Source organism: Tubulanus polymorphus, chromosome 1 (genome assembly GCF_964204645.1).
Source record: "Tubulanus polymorphus chromosome 1, tnTubPoly1.2, whole genome shotgun sequence".
NCBI lineage: Eukaryota > Metazoa > Nemertea > Palaeonemertea > Tubulaniformes > Tubulanidae > Tubulanus > Tubulanus polymorphus.
In genome coordinates, this window is record NC_134025.1 from 26,789,802 (window position 1) to 26,810,576 (window position 20,775).

Here is a 20,775-nt window from a genome sequence, read left to right on the forward strand (position 1 = left end):
GCTGCATTCAGATATTTCAAACATTAGATCGCAGGATCATTCGACTGGTCTACGTTGCTATGAACGTTTACCTGTACGGTCGTGACGTACCCATCTCGATTATCATAGTTTTCAATACTATGATTGTCGTATTTCTGAAAAGGAACAGTCTGTCTACGAATGCCGACAAAACTAGATTTCAGAGTCGCCGAATAACACTGATGATGTTGACACTTACCTGTTCGTTCTTGGCTCTCTCGATGCCTCACTGGATGATCCAAGTCGTGAAAGGTTACCTCGCTTCTGTCAGTCAGCTATTCAAGATAATCGACGATGTTTTTACATTGTTGTATATTTGTAATTACGCTATCAATTTCTTTTTATATGTGGCGACCGGAAAACTAATTTGCAAAGAAATCAAACGTTTTTTTTCAATCCAAAATCAATTCGCAACAAATCTTTTATATAGCCTACGATGTGTTGTATTTGTAAAAAATCAGAAAGAAATGAAATCAATTTAACGAGAGTAATGGGGAAAGTGTTGTTTCATACCAGAGGTCGAGAGGTCGAGCTCGCAAAGCTCACTCGCCCTCTCAACCTCTGATATGAAAAAACACTTCCCCCATTACTTCTAATAATTTCATATAAATGAACATTATTTATATGAATATCATATATATGAACATTATTTATATATGTTAATTGTAAAAGTGTGAGTAAAGTGTGAGTGGTGAGTGAAATAGAATAAAAAGTAACGAGTAATTAACGAGTTGAAGAAAATATAAATTTTAATAAAAAATATGTACAATAAAATATGGAGAGTAAACAATTACATAGTGACTTCTTAAATAGAATCAAAGACCACAAATGTCAAATCTGTAGATTATAAATTCAAAAAGTTTACAGAATTAACATTACATAAGAAATATTCAATTACAAATATTGAAACAATTACTAATAGATATGGTATTAGATTAGTTATTCACTTAGAATATGAAGGATTAAAAGGAAATAAATATAAATTCAGAACATATTTACCAGAGATAGATTTCATAGATTATCTAGTGAAGATATTGAAGAGTTATGTTCTGGTGATTTCTATTTCATTTACAAAGGTAAGAATGAAAAAGGATGTCATGATATAGATTTCGAATAAAGAAATACGTAAAATAAATGCAAGATAAATCAAAAGAATATAAAATATATGTTGATTCTAGAAAACTTACAAATTATAAATCTCATAATTTACTTGTACAATTAGATCTAAAACCAGGATAATATAATCTAGAAACCTTAGCGCAAGAAATGAATAAGAGAGCTCGCTTAAAAATGGGCGCATCTAGTAAGTTTGAAATTAAATTTATTAAAAGTGATAGTTCGAATAAAATAAGAATAAAAGTAGGTAATGAACAACATAGATTTCTAGTAAGAAAACCTTTAGCTAAACTGTTTAGAATTCTTCCAGATAAAAATTATTCAAATATTGATACTTATACAAATATAATACCTTTTACACACTTTTATATTCATTGCAATTTAATTGACCCAACAAAAACTTTCGAAGCAACTAAAGATACAACATGTAATTCTAGTTTATTGAATATTTTACCATTAAAAAATGTTAAACAATTTGGAACACAAATAAATTATAATTTAGCTGAATGTGATTTTAAACCTTGTATTTCACGATTTAATAATTTTGAATTAGAAATAAGAAATCATAATGGTTACTTAATTGATTTAGATAATTTTCCTGTAATTTATGAATTAGTTATAAGATGTAAAGAGTAATTATTTTGCCTTTGATGATGAGTTCATTGCTAACTATATCGATCTATTAAATGCCGATGCATGCTTTCTTAGTTGATATCCTTATTTACCAGCAAAATTGGATAACACATTTTTTTATGATTAGCAGTTTTAGTGACAGCTGATATCTTGGATGCCTCTTCATTGTGGTTTCTACGTTTGTCGCCGCGTTTTGGTATTTTCAGTTCTGTATAGAATTGCAAAATGGCGAATCAATCTTGCATAGTTTGTACAGGTGGAAAGGTATTATTCAGAAGTGAATATGTACAGTTGGTAAATATTTCCTAAATATTATGATATAGCATTATTTATTTCTTTGCTTTATGTTAAGATGTTATGACAAGATGACATGTGTTCCACATGGAAGTTAAGTTTCTTTTTAATTTAGTCTTTTTAGGAGTAGAAATACTTTATTTGTGTAATCAATTCTGGTCTTCTGTTCTACGATGTAATGACCTAATTCAGTTTCATTTTGAAGAACGGTCTCTTTCTTTAGTGTATATAAGGCATATCTAATGTATTTTTTCATCATATCTTGATATGAATAGTTAATACATATGGCGAATTTCTAAGTAGAAAGTGGTTAAGTATACAATTAACAATTAAGATTACAATAAACATGTACAATATAGCCACGATCACACGAGCATTTTTAGCCCGGAACAACTGTTCATACTGGTGCCAAATGGGAACGTGCCTGTTTGGCTCAACCGAAAACGTGGGACCAAGCCCGAGGCAAATTTTAGCACGGGACAAATGATTGCGTTTGAATTGCAACTGGATCCATAAATGAATCACTTCGCTTTGTTTAGTATCGTATGGGCCAAATTTGACTCGTGCATGATCTGTGCCGATTTGGCCCGGGCCAAATTGTCTCGGTGTGATTGCGGCTTACGATATTCAAAAACATAACGATCTTTATTCAGACATCTCAATTGTTACTGGGATATTACCTGCATTCACTTTCTATAGAGCTAAGAAGTACGACTTTAATATTTTATGGTGTATGCTTGGTCAAACAATGATGGTAATAAACAATGATGTTAGTGGTATCTCGCTATCAGCATGCATGTTACATGTATGTATATAGGATACAGGGATCACCGGGTAATGCCTTAATTAATTAAGTAACTTTGAATATCTAGATACTGTAATGGATTGTAGTAGTGCAGCTACAAACATTGAACGGGCATTATTTCATTGACGACGGGAACTTTGTTCAATAATGTCCACGTGTTGGTATCCAAATGAAAGAAACTCCGGTATTTGTATAATTCCAACGTTATTCCTTTACATATTGTATTGGAAACAATGATATCGAATAGCTGTTCTTTTATATGAACTTTTGTGCTAAATCTTTGATATGAACTTATAATGTTTGATTTGAATCTTTAAGCCCACGTGCGGCTTTATAGTTTGTTAATTAGCTGTATGGACAAATTTATGGCAACGAATCCCATGCAAATTCAAAGATGCTTTTTGAGATTTTATTGTCATATGAAAATTAATTCGGCATGGAGTCCTATGAAAACAATCTTCTGCTACTCCGTATTCGTGAAATTACTGAATGTTTAATCAATGCTTGGATGGTGTAAATTTGTATTTTTACCCTTTGAATGTAAATAAATATTCTGAAAACATTTTCAAAGAAAAACCTCGTTCCAGGTTTCGTTTCGTTCGTTGGAATATCGAATATCAGTATATATGTTAAGTATGAGCGAAAGATATTGTTTAAAAGCTTTATCTCGATACCTGACATATTTAAAGGCAATTTGTTGGATAAAGCATCCTAAAAGGTTTTGCGCACTTAGCTCGAGAAGTTTCAACTTAATCGACACTAATGGAAACTGCGCGGAATCTGACACCCTATTGGATAGGAATCATAGAAAACCGATTCATACAATTTGCGTCCATTACAGACTCACAATTCTGGCTCCATTTGGTCATTCTACCGACTGTTGTATTTGTGGGTTTCGTCTGTAACGGATTTACGATCGTCCTGATGCAAGTTCCTAACTTACGTCGCCATACCTTTTCTGTATATCTAACAGCCATTGGAGTTACTGATACACTTTTTCTCAGCGCCCATTTGATGTTTTGGGTGAATTTTGTAAGTATCAGTTTACACGGACAAGGATCGCTGGTAATACGTATCAAATCGAAATACGCCTGCTTACCAACATCGCTTATTCCATCTGTAGCTCAAACTATGTCCGCTTGGTTCATGGTTGTCATATCATTCGAGAGATTCGTCTGCGTGGCTTTTCCGTTTATGATACACAAAGTGAGCAATTTGAAAATGGCACGTTTAACCGTAATATGCATTACAATGGCTTTTCTTAGCCTATGGGGATCTATTCAGTACATAATTACCTACTACGACGATGTGCAGGAAATTGGCTGCATTCAGATATTTCAAACATTAGATCACAAGATCATTCGACTGGTCTACGTTGCTATGAACGTTTACGTACCCATCTCGATTATCATCGTTTTCAATACTATGATTGTCGTATTTCTGAAAAGGAACAGTTTGTCTACGAATGCCGACAAAACTAGATTTCAGAGTCGCCGAATAACAATGATGATGTTGACACTCACCTGTTCGTTTTTGGCTCTCTCGATGCCTCACTGGATGATCCAAGTCGTGAAAGGTTACCTCGCTTCTGTCAGTCAGCTGTTCAAGATAATCGACGATGTTTTTACATTGTTGTTTATTTGTAATTACGCTATCAATTTCTTTTTATATGTGGCGACTGGAAAACTAATTTGCAAAGAAATCAAACGTTTTTTTTCAATCCAAAATTAATTCGCAACAAATCTTTTATATAGCCTACGATGTGTTGTATTTGTAAAAAATGAGACAGAAATGTTATCAATTTAACCAGTTGTCCCTGAACGAATGAACTTAGATAATGTTACACGTGTAAACTTTTGTTTCAATGATCAAAAACTCCATGTGGAAATGATCCGAAAGAATTCCTTCATTTCAAAATGCTAATAAGCGGATGAAATGTCCGAGTTATAAATTGCTTTTGTCATTCCTTCACAACGGCTTGTGTAAAACGTAGGAATTTGTGCACATATCACATCCACTGCCTCCCGGTGTATTAAGTCCCACAATATCAAACACCATATATTTACGAAAAAACGTGAAAGTAATTTATTGATCGTTTGGAACGTTCAGGCATTTTATTCAATTATATATAAGCCGTTTCAGTTCCTTTTCGTAGGCGTCGTTGTCGGCGTAACTTAATGTCTCTACGTACTATCAAGCTACGGTAGAAAAATGCATCAAGAATTTCAAAGGCAGTGATGACGCTGGCTCCTATAAATAAACCCATAGATCCACCTATATCACCTGAAATGATGGAAAAAAATATTTGGAATCAAGCTACGCAAATATAAAAATATTACTTTTAATCTACGTAAATATAGAAATATTGATTTTCAGGTTTTTTCAATTTCAAAAAGAGGAAAAATTACATACTCCACAAGTTAGTCGATGTATAACCGACTTGTTGCTTGATCTCTTCATAACTCAATTCTCTCATGAATATGTCTATGCTCATGAAATTGTCCCTGTAAAATAGGTTTTCCTTCAATCAAAGGAACTTACGGCGGAAGACCGGGAAAAAATATGGAAAGCCCATGATGAATTGCATTGTGGAATTTTTTTACGATAGAGATATGCATTGGTCTCTATGGATTTCTCCATGCGATGTGGCGTGTCATTTCACTATGATATAATAGTCATGAATTACTAATTGCATCTATTTCACATTAATCTGGACAATTACCCATCTGTTTTTTACCCAAATCAAGACTCGATGAATAGTATTAGACTCACGTGGTCGAGTGTGCAAACCAAACCACAAATGCATATACCATGATTCAGGAAAAAACAATACATACCTAATGAATTCGGTATTCAGTTCATTTTTCTCTAGAAACGACCCAAAGTACGCTATGTAGATTTGGAACTGATTCTTCAATGTTTCGTCACACGTGCCGACAATGTGCGACAGTCGTTTAGATCTCAACAACTGTGCGATTTCATCACGCGATAGACCTCTTAAATTCCCTACATCAGTATTAGCCTGTATATACTCTTTCTCAAATTTACGAATATCGCGGCACGAGGATTGACGTAGCAATTTTTTCAAAACTAGTTCCAAATCGTTACATTTCTTCGATGAATTTCTAGGATTATATAGCTTTAGATCTTCTTTCAACTTTTCGTATAGGGGTTTCGCACATTTTTCGTTTATGCGCATGTTCAAATCTTCGAGCGTCTTTTCCAGTGAGTTCAGCTCGTCGTGTATGTCTTGATCACGAGATCTCACTAAACTGAACAAATTCTTCACAACCATTATTGTGAACATGACATTTTCACTCGTCACTTGGTCGGCTAGCTGTGCTTTGCTAATGTTTGTGTTATTAGCGAGATAATATTCGGCATTTTTGCGAAGTGTTACCATGTGTTTCCATTGCTGTACGAACTTCATTGAAGCATTTTCTATTTCGGACACATATTGCATTATTCGCGCAAATGCCTTATTATAAAGCTGTCTATCTTTGTCGAACGCAGCTCTAGAATTGGTCACTATGTTTAATGGTTTCTCTATAATTCGATCGGAAATCATAAACACATTGTAATTGAACTGTCTGCTTCCTTTTGCGATAAGTTCTTCATTTTTCTTCCATTCGGTTTCATTCAAAACCTCGCCTTTACCGGTCATATTCAACACCATGCTTTTGGTCATTTCCAATCCTCGCACTAACGCAGGTATAGCGCGGCGATTGAAACGATTATATATATCAGGACCCCGGTGTTTTGACACATCGAAAAAACAGGGCGGCGAAAATAACGTGTCATACTCATAAACAGAGGTATAGTTATAAACGCTTAATTTGATACCATCACGATATGCTGTGTAGGACTCGTTTATTGCCCCTTTCACAATTTCAAGAAGTGCTAACTTCGTTTCGACAGTTGCGATTATTTGTTGAGAAAGAAACCTCTTGATTGCAGTATCGTTTGAATTCGATAACATATACATCGAAATGTTGAGATTGATCAAAAACGGGATATAATCCAAACTAACGTGCTGAATGTAACGTTCGTTTAATACGTTAAAACCACGAACGAAATTGTGCTTGATTATATATTCCTCGAAAGCTAAAACATCCGAATGTAATTTTACGTGGGGGATATATTTTTCTTCAAGTCTGTCCAAAACGCGCCTTATTCCGCTGACACGATGGCCAACTTGGTGTAGCACTCGCTCTAGTTGATCGATGTCATTGATCATTTGGGAAATCAGTTTTCGATCACGCGAAACAATTTCCTCGTCAACGCGACGACGTTTTTCTCGGGCCTGGTGATACTTTTTAGTAAGTTTGGCTGTATAAGTACTGTCGCCGGTAAGAAGTTTGTCCTTATCCAGTTCGGATAAGACACCGGCAGTTATAAGGGGATCGTAGATTGTTTGCCGACACGGCACCGGGCATTCGCAACGTAAATCATTTGTTCCGAGGCTTTCTGTAAATAAAAAAACAGAATCAAGTGTAAAATCAAGAGAACTATACTCTGTAGTCAGGATTACTAACAATTTTACTAATTTTACTAATTAAACTTAATTTTGATAATTTTTTAAGATTACTAATAATCTTAGAAATGAAAATATGAATCGTAATTCCAATTTTGCCATACGTTGAGAGCAGAACTTATTTACCGAGCAATGGTCTGACACATGTAATAAACTGATGTAATGTACACGAAGGCAGAGTATCGTCTGCAAACAATAGAGAAGACTTTTCATCATAGGATATTTCAAAGGCTATTAATTTCAGCAGTTTCTGCATGTTTATAAACTCACGATCATCTGCTCGAAGATAAAAATCTCGACATTTGCATGTTTTTCTGACTTCTTTTTGTTTACATTCGGCGTGACATGCAGACACTGAGTAATGTTCGAAGTAATCGAGTTTCACACTATCGTCACATTTCCCGTGCGGTTCTGGTAGATTATGTACCTTTCGTTGAAAAAATTATACGATACAATTTATTTTCAGTTAATAAAAATGAGAAAACCATTCTTTAAGTCGATCAGACGCGAAAATAATGAACACGTCATCTCTCGATCACAAAGAATTGTTGAAAAATTCATGTCCATAAATCACTATGAAATTTGAGTTACATAATACCCGTATATCGTTATATGCTGAGTTGACAGAAGACATTGATTTTATCTTAAGAAAACTGGAAATAGCACATAGTTCAATTACTCTCAAGGGGCTGATCGATTTAGACTTCTAGAATAATGAAGTAGCGTTTCTTATGACACTTCTCCTCCAATAACTGTTAAGAAGGGCTACCTCAAGAATTGTTATTCCTACGAGTGTATGCGATCCAGGGGCGATTGCTTGGCCTAAGTATTTTACTAGAGGGAACTCCCCCGGGGAATGCAGCAGGATCTTTAAACCAGCCCCATCTGTTGGTCCTCTCGTGTACTCATATTGCTCAATATTTATGGTTAAACGCAGCCCTCCACTTGAGCCTATACACCAAAAAAGAAAAAAGGTATAACCACCAAATAACATATAATGAACAAAATAACACAGACGTGAATGCACTTTTCTGCAAATTGTTGATATTACAACTTATCGTCATTAGCGTCACATTACGTACGTTACATTTATCGTAATAGACATCACCCATTTACTAATACGTGTGACACGTTTTCCCATAACGTATGAAATATTGCGTATATCAATTTTAGTTTGTTGATGATAAATTTCACATTTTCAGTTACCTTGTTGGTTTACCCATTTGTGGATATCGTTTTCGTGGTTGAAAGTAAAACAAACTCCGTAGTCGGTTATGACACGAGTGAAATCGCCAGAACGACACTCTATGCCCGCCCATCGACATCTGAAATCAATTCATTTTATAGAATGTTTATCGTACCAACAAAAAACGATGTTCGTGTTATTGGAATTTGATAATTACTTCACGATCAAGTCCTCTTTCTCATGCGTTGAATTCAATAACATTTCTCTCAACGATAAATCCAATTCATCGACTGAATGGCGATTTCCATCACCATTTTTATGGTTAGGAGCTAGATCCTCGTGACGCACGAATGTATCAACTAGTTTTTTATACCATCCTAAATCAGCAGCTTTCGATATTCTGTAAACCCAATCAAATCAGACATAAAGATGATTGTATTCTAAACTTTAAAAAAAAATGTGTTCAAAAGAAAGAGATTTGGATTTTAAGAAACAACAGTAGGATTCACCAGAATGAGTACCGTACCATGAAAGCCAATTCGAGTATGCCGTTGTCATTCTATCGGCAAAAGTAATCAGTTGGTCTATTTACAGAAATGTGGACGTTACATTAGTATAACTGGTCTGATTGACTTCGTTTTTTCGCCGAGACGAAATTGAAAAAAAGGTCACGCCACTTTCGAATAAAACCAAGCTGCAAATACTGTCTTCTTCGGCATCAGCCGCTAATCCGCAACGACGATCTCAAATTACCCCCATTCCTTGCATTCAGCACGAACGCTGATATTTATTGCGAAAAACCGTCTTCAGGCGTACTTTGACAACGTCATGTCGAAGTAGCCTAATGATACATGCGGCCAACGTAATAAAATCTAAGACCTTATCGATTGCAATTGAGATTAAACAAAACGCCCATTATATTCTACTTAGTAACGCGTTTGGAGAGAGCCCGTTATAACAATTTACATACATATCAACTGATAAATCATTTTGTTAATAGAAAATAGCACTTCAGATCCTCTATCCTAAATTTTCGGCTAACCTAACTTACCGAAAGTCATTATGGTTACAGATCGTTACGGCGGGAAATCGTAGAGTGTCGTTGTAGTTGACTTTAACATTAACAGACACTGGACGATCGAAGAAATGCAGTACACTGTTCGTTACCTGATAACAAAACAGTGAAAATCCACAGATCACGATGCATATCCATAGACATCTAAAAATGTATAGGTAATATATTTATTTAGAAATTCTGGTAGAAAGCAATGATTTAGAATAATGAACAAGCGAAAGTGTAAATTCTCCTGAGATGAATACAAATCTAAAACAATTAATTAGGCCTACCTGCGAGCCACATAAGGTGTATTTTCGACGATGTGATTTAATCCATGAATCGTACTGTTTTGCATGAAATCACTAACGACTTTAGTCCAAATTCCGGATGACTTTTCATTCGCATCGTTATTAACCATATTCGAATTTTTGTCACCTAATCCGTCGCTTGGTCTTTTTGGCTGCATTTCGACGGATTCGTCCGCGCCTTCCTCCGAAATCATTGTCATTACATTCGTGCGAACATGTTCAATGCTCATTCACTGATTCTCCTCTTAAGCATCTGTGATTGCAGTGTCCGTGCTGAAATAGAATCAGTCGCTATGTAAATTTCAATTATTTCCGCGCGGAATCTGTGAGAGGTTTCTCATTTTAATTGATATTTCAAGTTAATTTATAACCTGGCACATCTGATTCAAAACGCAAATATTTCAATTCTTTCAACGCCTGTTATTGTAATATATTTTATGCTTACATTACACCATTCTTGCTTCAATGTGTACAATGCTGATATTCGCTGCCGAAAATAAAAATCCGTTCAGGTGTAATAACTGCAACATGTAAAAGTAATGAAACTAATTCACTTACGCGCGTATTTGAAATTCTCATTCGTAAATGCATCAATTTCCGTATTGAGTAAAACGAATCTATTCAAGACACCTGGTGCTTAAATATATTCTTTTTCTTTTTTTCTTTTTGATTCTTGACAGAATCCAAAAGCTGGGGTCCTGCATTTATCGTGAGTATCAACCATACCTTGGCTCCAACCCCGCATGGGGAATTCGTGCCATTAATCATTCTATTGGAATTAACGAATTAGTGATTTCCACATCCAAGCATCAAGTATAGACTTACTGACTAGGCTGGTCACAATTGCAGTAATTGGGAGACAACAAGCCAATTAAAAAAAACATAGCTCTAAAAGAGTTATCACGAATAAAATAATATGTTATGATGGTTGTTTTTCAACTCGGCACAGTCGTGGTTGTTGCCATACAGATTTTTTACAGCTTACATAATCGTCAACCATTATACAAATATTCAAACTAAAAACACAGTCATCAACTGGGTCGGTGGCAATTTTCTGATGGATTGGGGCTACACGTATGATGTGTTTCGTAAAATATAAACGCAACCCATAAATCTAAGTAGGTCTAACGATGAAATTATCTAGCTCTGTTATTTCGAATATAGATTTATTTTAGGGATGTTATGATGTACAATCAATGGAACTTTTTTTCTCATTAACGGATCAAATATGAAACCGGCCGATCGGCGCCATTGACGAAACCATTTGCTGCTGGCTAGCCGTTCGTGTGTAAATCTATTATTTTCGAAAATCTATTCACACATTCGTTAGCTCTGTCTGATGCAAAGTAAGCAAATAGATGTTTATGGCGAGACCGAATCATCAACTATTGCCAGTAGAAAAAAAACTGGATGAACAAAGTAACGAGTTGTTGAATGAAATACTGACATTGGCCTACATAAAATCCCACAATCAGAAAAGTTAAATATCGAAATTTATTATAAAATCGCGCGTAGAGACGAAGACTGTGTACACGAATATGGTACATAACGGACTGATTTATTTTTCAAAATGCAGGTTTATATACAGTACTGTAATCCCTCATCTGTATAACTTACACAGTTTACTGAACACACAAATATTAATCACGTATGATTAAGAGATCACGAATAACATTACAACATAAACCATATATAATCGTATCAAGGTGACATTGATCAAAGAGAAAATAAACCGCGACAAGAATTAATTGTGGGGAGAGAAGCAAGGTTACCATTGTATGGAGGCTGATTCGTTCGGTGGACCCGTATAACTAAAATTCCTGGCATGCAAATAAGGGTGCCAGAAGGCCTTTAAGTCAAAAGAAAACAGCGAAAAACGTCGAATTTCTCTAAAAAACCATTTTGGCGCTCCCAACAAAATGATCTTTTGAACTTTCGTTTCGATCAATATGGCGTCGGGTGAGGTCTCGGGTAACACTGTTGGACGGAAAAACTACAATTAGAGTTATATCAAATTTCGATATCATAAGTTTTCGGCTTTCTGATTGTGAGACTTGGATTTATTATTCAGCTCGACCTCGTCATACCGACTGACATACATATCATAGAAAGCTAAATCCCACAATTAAAGTGTAAAATATGAAATCAAAAGTATATCGTGGGATTTCGCTTTCCAAGACACTACATGATAGGGTGGTTCGGCGAATTGGCATAAGTCTTTCATGTACTAATCAGCATCACATCTTTCCTCTGAGCAAACTGCACGCAGATAACGACTCACATAACAATAAGGACTTTCAAGAATAGACTTGATTTATTGAAGACTTTAATATTGATATATACACATATACATCACAATAAGTATATAATATATAAATATATACATGTTTTCAACGTAACATGATAATAATTAACATAACATTATATACAAAATAGGTATTGATATGTTGACCGTTGTAGCTCCCTGGTATGATGACTGTCAATGCTAATCACTGCAGTCAAGGGTAACTAATCTGCCAGCACTGACGAAGTATTAACTAAACTGCCATATGATGTCGAGACAATGATGTAAAATGCAACATCTGGAAATTAGTAATTAGATATTTACATCGAAGCTGACATTTTTAAACATTTTATGCTTTTGAGTATATTAATACATGTATTAATATAAAATTGGGTTATTTAGTCATGAACACTACATTTTAAAGTCCATGGTTCCGTATTTTTTGTCATTTGATTCGAAAGATTATGCGCCTTTTCGACTTTTGCCAGTTATTGCTGGTGCTATTGCTATTGTATTTATATATTTATGTATGGTGACACACGTACTACTACAGCGCAGTGAATCAATCAATAAATCAACAAAATTTGAGATTCCGCAACAAACAATTTGATGCATCATAAAAGCCCTTACTAATTTTCAAGTACTAGTTGAACCAGAAATGACAGCACAGACAATCTATAATAAAATAGAGCACGAGAGCATGACTTCAAAATGGCGAAGTTTAATGAGAAAGATTTCTGGATTTTAGATTGCCAGCAACATTACCTACCCTTCTAATTACCATTTAAGTGGCTACCATAAAGTGTTTGATATGTATAGAAAATAGAAATAAATAAATAACCGGTATCATTTATATATTAAGTGTTTTCATATATTCATTACAATGATAAAAGGAGGTAAATCTCATAATAAAGATATGTATGTATGAAATATATGAATATATATCGTCACATCATCAATTTCAACTATAATTCTCAATATAATCAACAAATTATCGAAGATTTATTTACACATACCGGTACATCTAGCTAGGAGAAACGTTACCCGAAGACCAATAAATCTATGGTAGACTTGATCTATGGAATATCGATGATAAGTACATAAGTATTTTCAGTATTTGGTGGAAAAAGAAACTACATTAATCTTCATAATGAATTGAACATAGAAATTAACATAATCCGACTACATTAAAAATAGAACCGCACCGCCGTTAATAAGATGAATTTTAACTTTTTCTATCCAATGAATTCTTTCACCTTATCTTCATGTTTTTTCATTTTTTGTCAAGTTTGTGTCAAAATTTCTCATTTACAATGCGTTAACACCATGTTAAACTCAACAACACCTTTTTTTTAAGGTAGAATAGATTTAGATCGCATGCTGGAGAAAACATGACATTAGCTATAACAGCGTAGTGATTATCTACAGAGATGTTTCTATATAAAAGTAAAAACATTTATTGCAGAGTAAAAACAATCGATTGCACTGTGTCAATATAAAGCTGCCGCCAATTAAGAGTGAATCTCTAGTCTAAGTTTCTATCAATAAAGATTTTTCCAGAAATATATCATTAAATATAGACATAGTATAACATATGATACGATAGAATGGTTTAACTAATCATGTATCCAAGGTACATAGATTACAGAATCCATCGACAAAGTGCATTGCGCATTTAGGGGGGGGGGGGCATAATTTTGTCAGTTGGAATTCTTAGACATTAAGTACACAAACCTTTCATTATTTGTCACTTTTTATTTGCGAATATTGTTGTGTCAACGAAATAATTTTTTTTCAGATAATGAAGCTATAAACTTTTTTGCCATATCCCTAGTGATACAATAAATCTATAGCTTACTGCAGTTGCTGGAAATTCATGTTCACATATAATTTCATTTGGTGTAATTTACGGATCAAAAATGAAAACCTGTGCTGACTGTACTTACAGAACTATATCGACTACATTTTTGTGGTTTTACAATGTAGAATTTTGACTGAATAACATTAAATCACTGAACATGAATAATCTATTATCAATGTCGATCGATCGTATTGAAAAACCATTCAGTAAATTTTCTAAGCTGCGCAGCCGCAGTTTGAGATTCCTCTAATAACCGTGCGTTGTCTTTGTGCAATTGATCAACCTCTTCTTGTATCGTCAGTCGAGCTCTTCGCTCCTGATATATGAATAAATAAAACAAAATTTCGTAATTTCATTCGATCAAGACTTCTGCAATTTTAAAATCTTTATGATTAGCAAATGAAAACCTACCCTCATTAGTTCAGCTTGTAATTGTAGAATTTGTTTTTCAAGGTCGAGAATCTTTTTACTTTTTCCACTCGTTTCTCTGAAAAATTGTGATTCGTTTTTCATCAGAAAAATATCATGATTAAGAAATCGTAAGATAACAAATGATGTTCAAAATCGGGTATCAACCTGTGAGATGAGGCTGACAATCGTTCGGTTACTGACTGATCTTGTAGATTGCCCTCTATTGGTGATTCACTCAGTCCATTAGCCTCTTCGACATCGACTGCTGGTAAAGAAATTGAAAATGAAAAGTATGATTGGCATTTCATGATCATAGATGAGAAATTGATAAATCGATAAATTACCTACCATCTAAGACCTTTGTGGCTGTATCGACCAAGGACGACCATTCCATATCTTGGGGAGGTGGAGTAGGTGCTGGTAGGGCCAAACTAGGACTGCTTCCGCTGTTCGATTGTCGTGATTTCAACATGGACGGAGTACCGCTGGTAGCTCTCGGAGACAGGCGATCGCGACGCGCTTTCACAGTCGGCGGGGTCATATTCGGTTTTACGGGTGTCGATCGCGGACTATTTCGAAGTTTACTGTTCGAGCCGCAAATACTTTCATCGGATAACGTTCGCTGTAACCTCGATTTAAATTCACCTCGCTGAAAAGAAATTTCATTGATAATTCGAAAATGATTCGTGCTTTGGTGATAAGTTAAGTTAAATGTTTTCAAAGGTTTCTGCCTGCTCACATTTGAGGTTGAATTCAAATCCAAATTAAAATCGCCACCGATAAGTTGCATAAGCTCTTCCTGAAAGCTACGCTCTTTCAGCGCTTCGGTTGGTTTTATGTTAGTATGAAGAGACATGCCGTGTGTTGAATGCCTGAAAACATGAGATATCCCGAAATAAATCATGGGATTTCCGTAATCAAATCACGAGAAGTATATAAGACGTACCTATGGTGAGGACTGTCTTTTCCGGGAGATCGCGCTCTCCTCGGTCGCACATTTTTGAACTGGGGAGACAGATACTTCTGTTGCTGTCTACGCTCTTTCTCGCGATCTAAAAATAATAATCATATTCTATACTCGTTGAAATACAGAGCATTCATATCTAAAACTGTCGACAGTATCAATTGTAATTACCTGACATAACTGGTTTATTCAGCGCAAACTGAGATGTTTCTGGCGGATAATCACGTTTTGGTAGAACTGGTGCTGGTTGAGATGACTCACTCGAAGCATCGCTTAACTGACTCAGGTTAGAACTACTTGTCGATTGGTTGACGGCCATATTTCTGACCTTTGACCTGTGATACGAAGGCAGTGGAGTGTCAAGGTCGCCGTCATGGTTTTGTCCCTGATTTAGACGTCTTCTGCTATTAGAGCGTTCATGATATCTATCAGTCATATCTTCAGTCGCTGATGTAGGGAATTTTTCTTTGCTTCCATTAGGAGTACGCGGAGAGTCTAAAATGGAATCAGTAGTTAAACGCCTTTACTGGTACGTTTGATGCTAGCACAGATAAACATTCTAGACACACTTACTTTTAGTCGATAAAGGTAAGTCATCGGTTGGAATCGTTTGTAAATGCTCATCTTTTAAACCACTTTTCATTGCGTTCACATCGGCGTAATTTTCATGCGAGACTTTCTGCGACGATTTCTGAATGGTTGATGTTTCGTTGACTAGAGATTGAATATCGACGTAATCTTTGAACATAGACTGACGTGACGGTGTTTTACTGTTACTGGGTGTGTATTTTGATGATATTTCCATGTGAGACGGAGGAGTAGGACTGCTACGCGGTGACATTTTAACAGCTTCAAGTCTGAAACGATAAGATGACCGATCACAGAGTTTAGTGTTAAGTAGGTTTAAATGAAATTGAAGAGATCCACCACTAGGTTTACCTTGAAACGAGGAGACTGTGCAGACCATGACTGCCGGTATAATCGGGAGCTGTAAGAATTGTATGTCGAGGATCCTCACAACCTCTGTAAATCAATTCGTATCATAATAGAAAAGCCACATTCAGACGTGGAAAATAGATAATAAGATTAAAACCCACTATTTACTAATTTCAAAGTATATATATGAAATTTCTTTATCAAGAATCAAAATCAAACATTAAAAGACACATTTCTGACTTGTTCTAGAGACTCTCTAGAAAGAGTCTGATATGTTGGGTCTTTTAATCTTAGATTCAAATTTGTGATGAATAAATTTGTATATAGTAGGTTTTAATATTATAATCAGAAAGGTATGCACTTGAAATAAGGTAATCACTTGATGATTACTCCAAAGGATAAACAAGCTATTCATATTCACTCAAAATTTCTATTTCAATAATGATCTTACTTTCGTGGACTTCCATCTTCCAAGGGTGGAATAACGACGACTTTCACGGTCATCGACGTCCTCAATAGATCAATCATCTGATCATGTGTTAATGTTGCTGTTGCCACCTTACAAATATCGACAAGTCGGCTATTCTGTCGGAGTCCAGCTTGCCACGCCAGACCGTTAAGCTCCACGTCAGTGACGAGACCCTCTTGTTGTATATTGAATCCGAGTTGACCGTCGTTATTTCGCTTCAATGTCATTTCAGAGCTCTGGTAAAATGATAATTTTTCAAGATTGAATTCAAATCTCATTCAAGTGAATGCACAATACCAATAAATTATCTAAAATCCAATTTTCGTGTACCTCACATCCTTGAGTTAATATCGACAAACGTTGGACTATTTCCTGAATTTCATCGCCGTCGTTGAATCGAGTTTTAAATGCGATACATTCGCTGTGGTTGTAGTAAAGTCGTAAACTATTGAAACAATTATAAAATGCACTTGAAATATTGGACCGTCAAAACTGTTTAGAATTTCGAGAAGAAAAACGCCTACCCATTGAAATTGATTGTCCATCCTAATATACACTTGCAAGGAACAGTAAACACAACATTCTTAGATTGCTCTTCTATCAACAGTAAAACGTCTTCACCCAACGCCAGAAAACAGTCTAACTGATTTGACTGACTGAAGTTTTCCACCTGAACTTGCCACACAATGGCACCATGAGCATTTACATCAGGAACAAGTTTTTGACGGTTTTTATCTCTTTTTCGTCCACTCCCGAGACCAAATTTGCCTAGAAATAATTGGAACATTGGAAAAGTATATCAATGACAAATACTACAGGAGAGGCTTACTGCAGCCCTTTAGTTACAAAACACGAGGAAGAAATTATTTCTTTTGTGTACCTAATTTCGAGCTTGATGCTTCTATGGTTACAGTGGAACTGTAATTGACGGCAAGATCTTTCAAGTATTCCTGTCTCGTACGAGTTGCCATGGCAACAAAACGATCTGATTTGTGGACAGCATTCTCACCATTTATAACTACAAAATAACAGATGAAAAAAGTGAAAATATATCATATGATTGGTACATACTTAAGGAGTGTGGCGAAATAAATCTATTTATACATAGACTCTCTTAAGATTTTAAAATTTGGATGAAACTGAAATGCATTTAATCAAAATACACATACTTTTTGCGAGGAGAAAATGTAGGAATTCCTTCGATTTTGTAAAGGTTGCACCTTCAGGAAGGCTTGGACCAAATAACGGAACATCTTTGGAACGAGAAACTGATACCCTACAAGACCACAACAAAAATTCATCAAAAATTAATCATCATAAAAGTATCGATGATTTTTGAGATAACATGTGTAAGAGCTCGTAAGAGAAGCTAATCACTCATCTAGTCAGTACATACCTGTATTTAACATTAGTCGTGTTTGGATTAATGGCTTGAATAACAATAAATACGTGTTGGAAGTGAGATCGGATACTTTTGGGCGTGAATGGCAATGATCCCGGCTCTTGGAAAACAATTGTGACGATGTCATTACCGATGTGTCGTTTCCGTAGCAACTGAAAAATAACCGCCAGTCACAGCTAGAAATCGTAGTTGAATACTACAATAAACACTGAATTCAAATTATACCTGTTGTTTATTATTTGGAGTGTACGGCAGCATAGTTGATATGTGAAACATTATCTCATAGTCCTTAAATGTAGTGAATACTGAATGATTGCCTGTGGAATCAGCTGAAAAACAATTATAATCAATACAAAACACAAATCCATATATAGCACTCGACTTAAACACATTATTACACGCCTATTTGTTTGAAATGCAGCCAAAAACGCATACTTTTATTATCCAAACCAGCTCTATATTTGTCGAAACCTTTCAAACGAACTTTTTCTCCAATAAACTCCAGGAACTCATCAAACACGGCTGAATGGTATTCATTATTGTACATTTCCTCTTCGGTTGATTGGCCAGCCTTACAATACATCACTCCCACTTTATACGAGGTTGTCAACTGAAAAATAAATGTTCCCCGGTAAAGGATTATTCAGAGATTTCAATGGCCTAAAAAGTTACAACATTGCTATCTAATTACCCCTTGTTCATCTAATTTCATCAACTGTTCGTCAGCTTTTTTATCGGTTGCCGCGAGTCGTAGACACGAAATCTGCAGATCGGGACAGATATATTCGAGAATATCTTTAGCCGGCAATCCGCGATTACTGTTCAATTTGGAAGTGGATGGAATCACATCTTCTAGTATCGTACCGCGTAATGTACTCAACTGAAATGTACATAAATTACCATACCTGTATATTGTTTGAATATAGAAACGAATTGAGGATGAATGATGGACTAACCTCGCTGGTTCGGATGATAATTCTATATTGCGTAGAACTAGAATCTTTCTCGCGACGAATGCTAACCGCTAATGGACCGAGATGTTCGTCGACGCCGACATAATTTTGGTGATCTGAAACAAAAAGATGACGCCCAAGTCAAAGTCTGTCGAATCGCCCGAACAGGCTGACCGATTTCAGGGAACTGTAACTTACCGTACGGAACAAAGAAATTCCTATAATATTTCACACCTTGATCGACGAATTCGATGATGTGACCATGATGAAAAGTCAACGACTGACCGGTGTATCCGTTCAGTGCCGGCGATACTTCCAGAATTGATATTCCATTACACATCGATCTGCGACCGCATAATTCGCAGATCGGTTTTGTAACGTAAGAATGAGACAGTTTATGCTGTAAAGAATTATGCGATAAACTGATCACACGATCTTCTTCTCCGCCAAATTCGTTGCGAAAAAACGGGCAGCTCAACACGAGATTATTACTCTTTCCATCTCCGTCGTCCGATTCATCTAGATTGTTCTCGTCTTGAAGGTCGCCGCTCGAGCCGGACGCCGCTGAAGCGCCGGTGGCAGTGTTTCTCCTTTTGTACAAAGAGTTCTTCTTTTTTATTATGTCCAAGAAATTTACAGAAATGCTTTGAGTATCGTAGTGTACGAATGCTTTGCGTCGTAATTGTTCTTCGAGGCGATATTCTGAATCGATCGAGTCAGCGTTTTTAGAGCTGCCCTCACTTTCGCGACTGTCACTTCGCGAATCGTTGCTTTTGTTACTTCCACCGCTGCGCAACTTCTTGAATATGGTCGTTCCGCTTCGTTCTTTATTTTGTTTAGAGCCCTTTGATTTAATATCGATATGATCGGATTCTACGTTATCCTGATGAAGAAACGCCGACGACTCCGTTGAACTAGTCAAATCTTCCTGAGACCTACGCCCTTCTAAATTACTCGATACGATGTTGGCGACTTTCGGATGAATCTGACTCCACTGTACGTGCTGCACGGTACGAGGGGATCGCGGAGGAGGACTCATACCGATCAAATCCAAAGACGAAGCGCTTCCGAATTCTCGCCTCGCCGGCGACAGAACCTTCGGCGTCTCCTCATGATCGAGTTCTAGACTACTGTTACTTCGATATAACTTTGGTCGTTCTTGGGCGGGAGGATTATCTACTTTCTTAAACCAGTGATTAATATCTGCTTTATTAGGGACGGAACTGCTGAGATCTGTATCACCGAGGGATGAACACAACGCTAAAGGTTGATGCCAGTAGGTTGAATTCGTTGTCGTTTGTGGTTCAATCGGAATTGCAGTCGACAAATTTTTCTTCTGACCTTCCAAATCATCTTTTACACCACTACTAACTCGACCTGTTTGATCCAACCATCTTTGCGCTGCGTTGACCCTATCTACTTGTTGTTGAAGGAATTCTTTTTGTTGCCGGGATGATCTCCTGTTACTGACAACGCTATAACTGGAACGGTAGCCAATGTTACGAATGAAGTTCGGCGGTGGTTCATCTTTGTGTTTCTCCATT

The 20,775-nt window shown here is 36.1% G+C and overlaps 2 protein-coding genes across 2 annotated transcripts; both read right to left on the minus strand.

Moving 5' to 3' along the window:
* Positions 1 to 4,988: 4,988 nt before the first annotated feature.
* LOC141914994 (uncharacterized) lies at positions 4,989 to 10,765 on the minus strand. Its single transcript, XM_074806352.1, has 12 exons — positions 10,678 to 10,765; positions 10,397 to 10,472; positions 9,934 to 10,224; positions 9,638 to 9,805; positions 8,804 to 8,986; positions 8,607 to 8,725; positions 8,170 to 8,351; positions 7,671 to 7,827; positions 7,527 to 7,586; positions 5,704 to 7,333; positions 5,279 to 5,370; positions 4,989 to 5,149 (listed from the first exon to the last, which is right to left on the minus strand). Exons 3-12 carry the CDS (start codon positions 10,179 to 10,181, stop codon positions 4,989 to 4,991), a joined length of 3,000 nt encoding a protein of 999 aa, XP_074662453.1. The 5' UTR covers positions 10,182 to 10,224; positions 10,397 to 10,472; positions 10,678 to 10,765.
* Positions 10,766 to 12,326: 1,561 nt separating this feature from the next.
* Positions 12,327 to 20,342, minus strand: LOC141914848 (signal-induced proliferation-associated 1-like protein 2). The gene is made up of 20 exons (XM_074806167.1): positions 19,430 to 20,342; positions 19,235 to 19,347; positions 18,970 to 19,158; positions 18,714 to 18,888; positions 18,504 to 18,607; positions 18,273 to 18,430; positions 18,046 to 18,152; positions 17,757 to 17,894; positions 17,401 to 17,644; positions 17,207 to 17,321; positions 16,859 to 17,112; positions 16,411 to 16,494; positions 16,045 to 16,328; positions 15,643 to 15,966; positions 15,454 to 15,559; positions 15,247 to 15,379; positions 14,856 to 15,156; positions 14,673 to 14,772; positions 14,508 to 14,583; positions 12,327 to 14,412 (listed from the first exon to the last, which is right to left on the minus strand). The coding sequence occupies exons 1-20, from the start codon at positions 20,268 to 20,270 to the stop codon at positions 14,269 to 14,271; spliced, it is 3,990 nt and encodes a 1,329-aa protein (XP_074662268.1). The 5' UTR covers positions 20,271 to 20,342; the 3' UTR covers positions 12,327 to 14,268.
* Positions 20,343 to 20,775: the final 433 nt, after the last annotated feature.

Bases quoted from the DNA above. Each gene is read 5' to 3' on its own strand.
- LOC141914994 (XM_074806352.1), bottom strand. From the start codon at position 10,181: ATGAGCATTGAACATGTTCGCACGAATGTAATGACAATGATTTCGGAG. The intron at 8,352-8,606 runs GTAACTGAAAAT...TTTGGTGTATAG, and splicing joins CAAATGGGTAAACCAACAAG to GCTCAAGTGGAGGGCTGCGT. The intron at 5,371-5,703 runs GTATGTATTGTT...CCTATTTTACAG, and splicing joins CTGAATACCGAATTCATTAG to GGACAATTTCATGAGCATAG.
- LOC141914848 (XM_074806167.1), bottom strand. From the start codon at position 20,270: ATGAGTCCTCCTCCGCGATCCCCTCGTACCGTGCAGCACGTACAGTGG. The intron at 17,895-18,045 runs GTATGTGTATTT...GTTATTTTGTAG, and splicing joins ACATTTTCTCCTCGCAAAAA to TTATAAATGGTGAGAATGCT. The intron at 15,380-15,453 runs GTACGTCTTATA...TCATGTTTTCAG, and splicing joins AAAGACAGTCCTCACCATAG to GCATTCAACACACGGCATGT.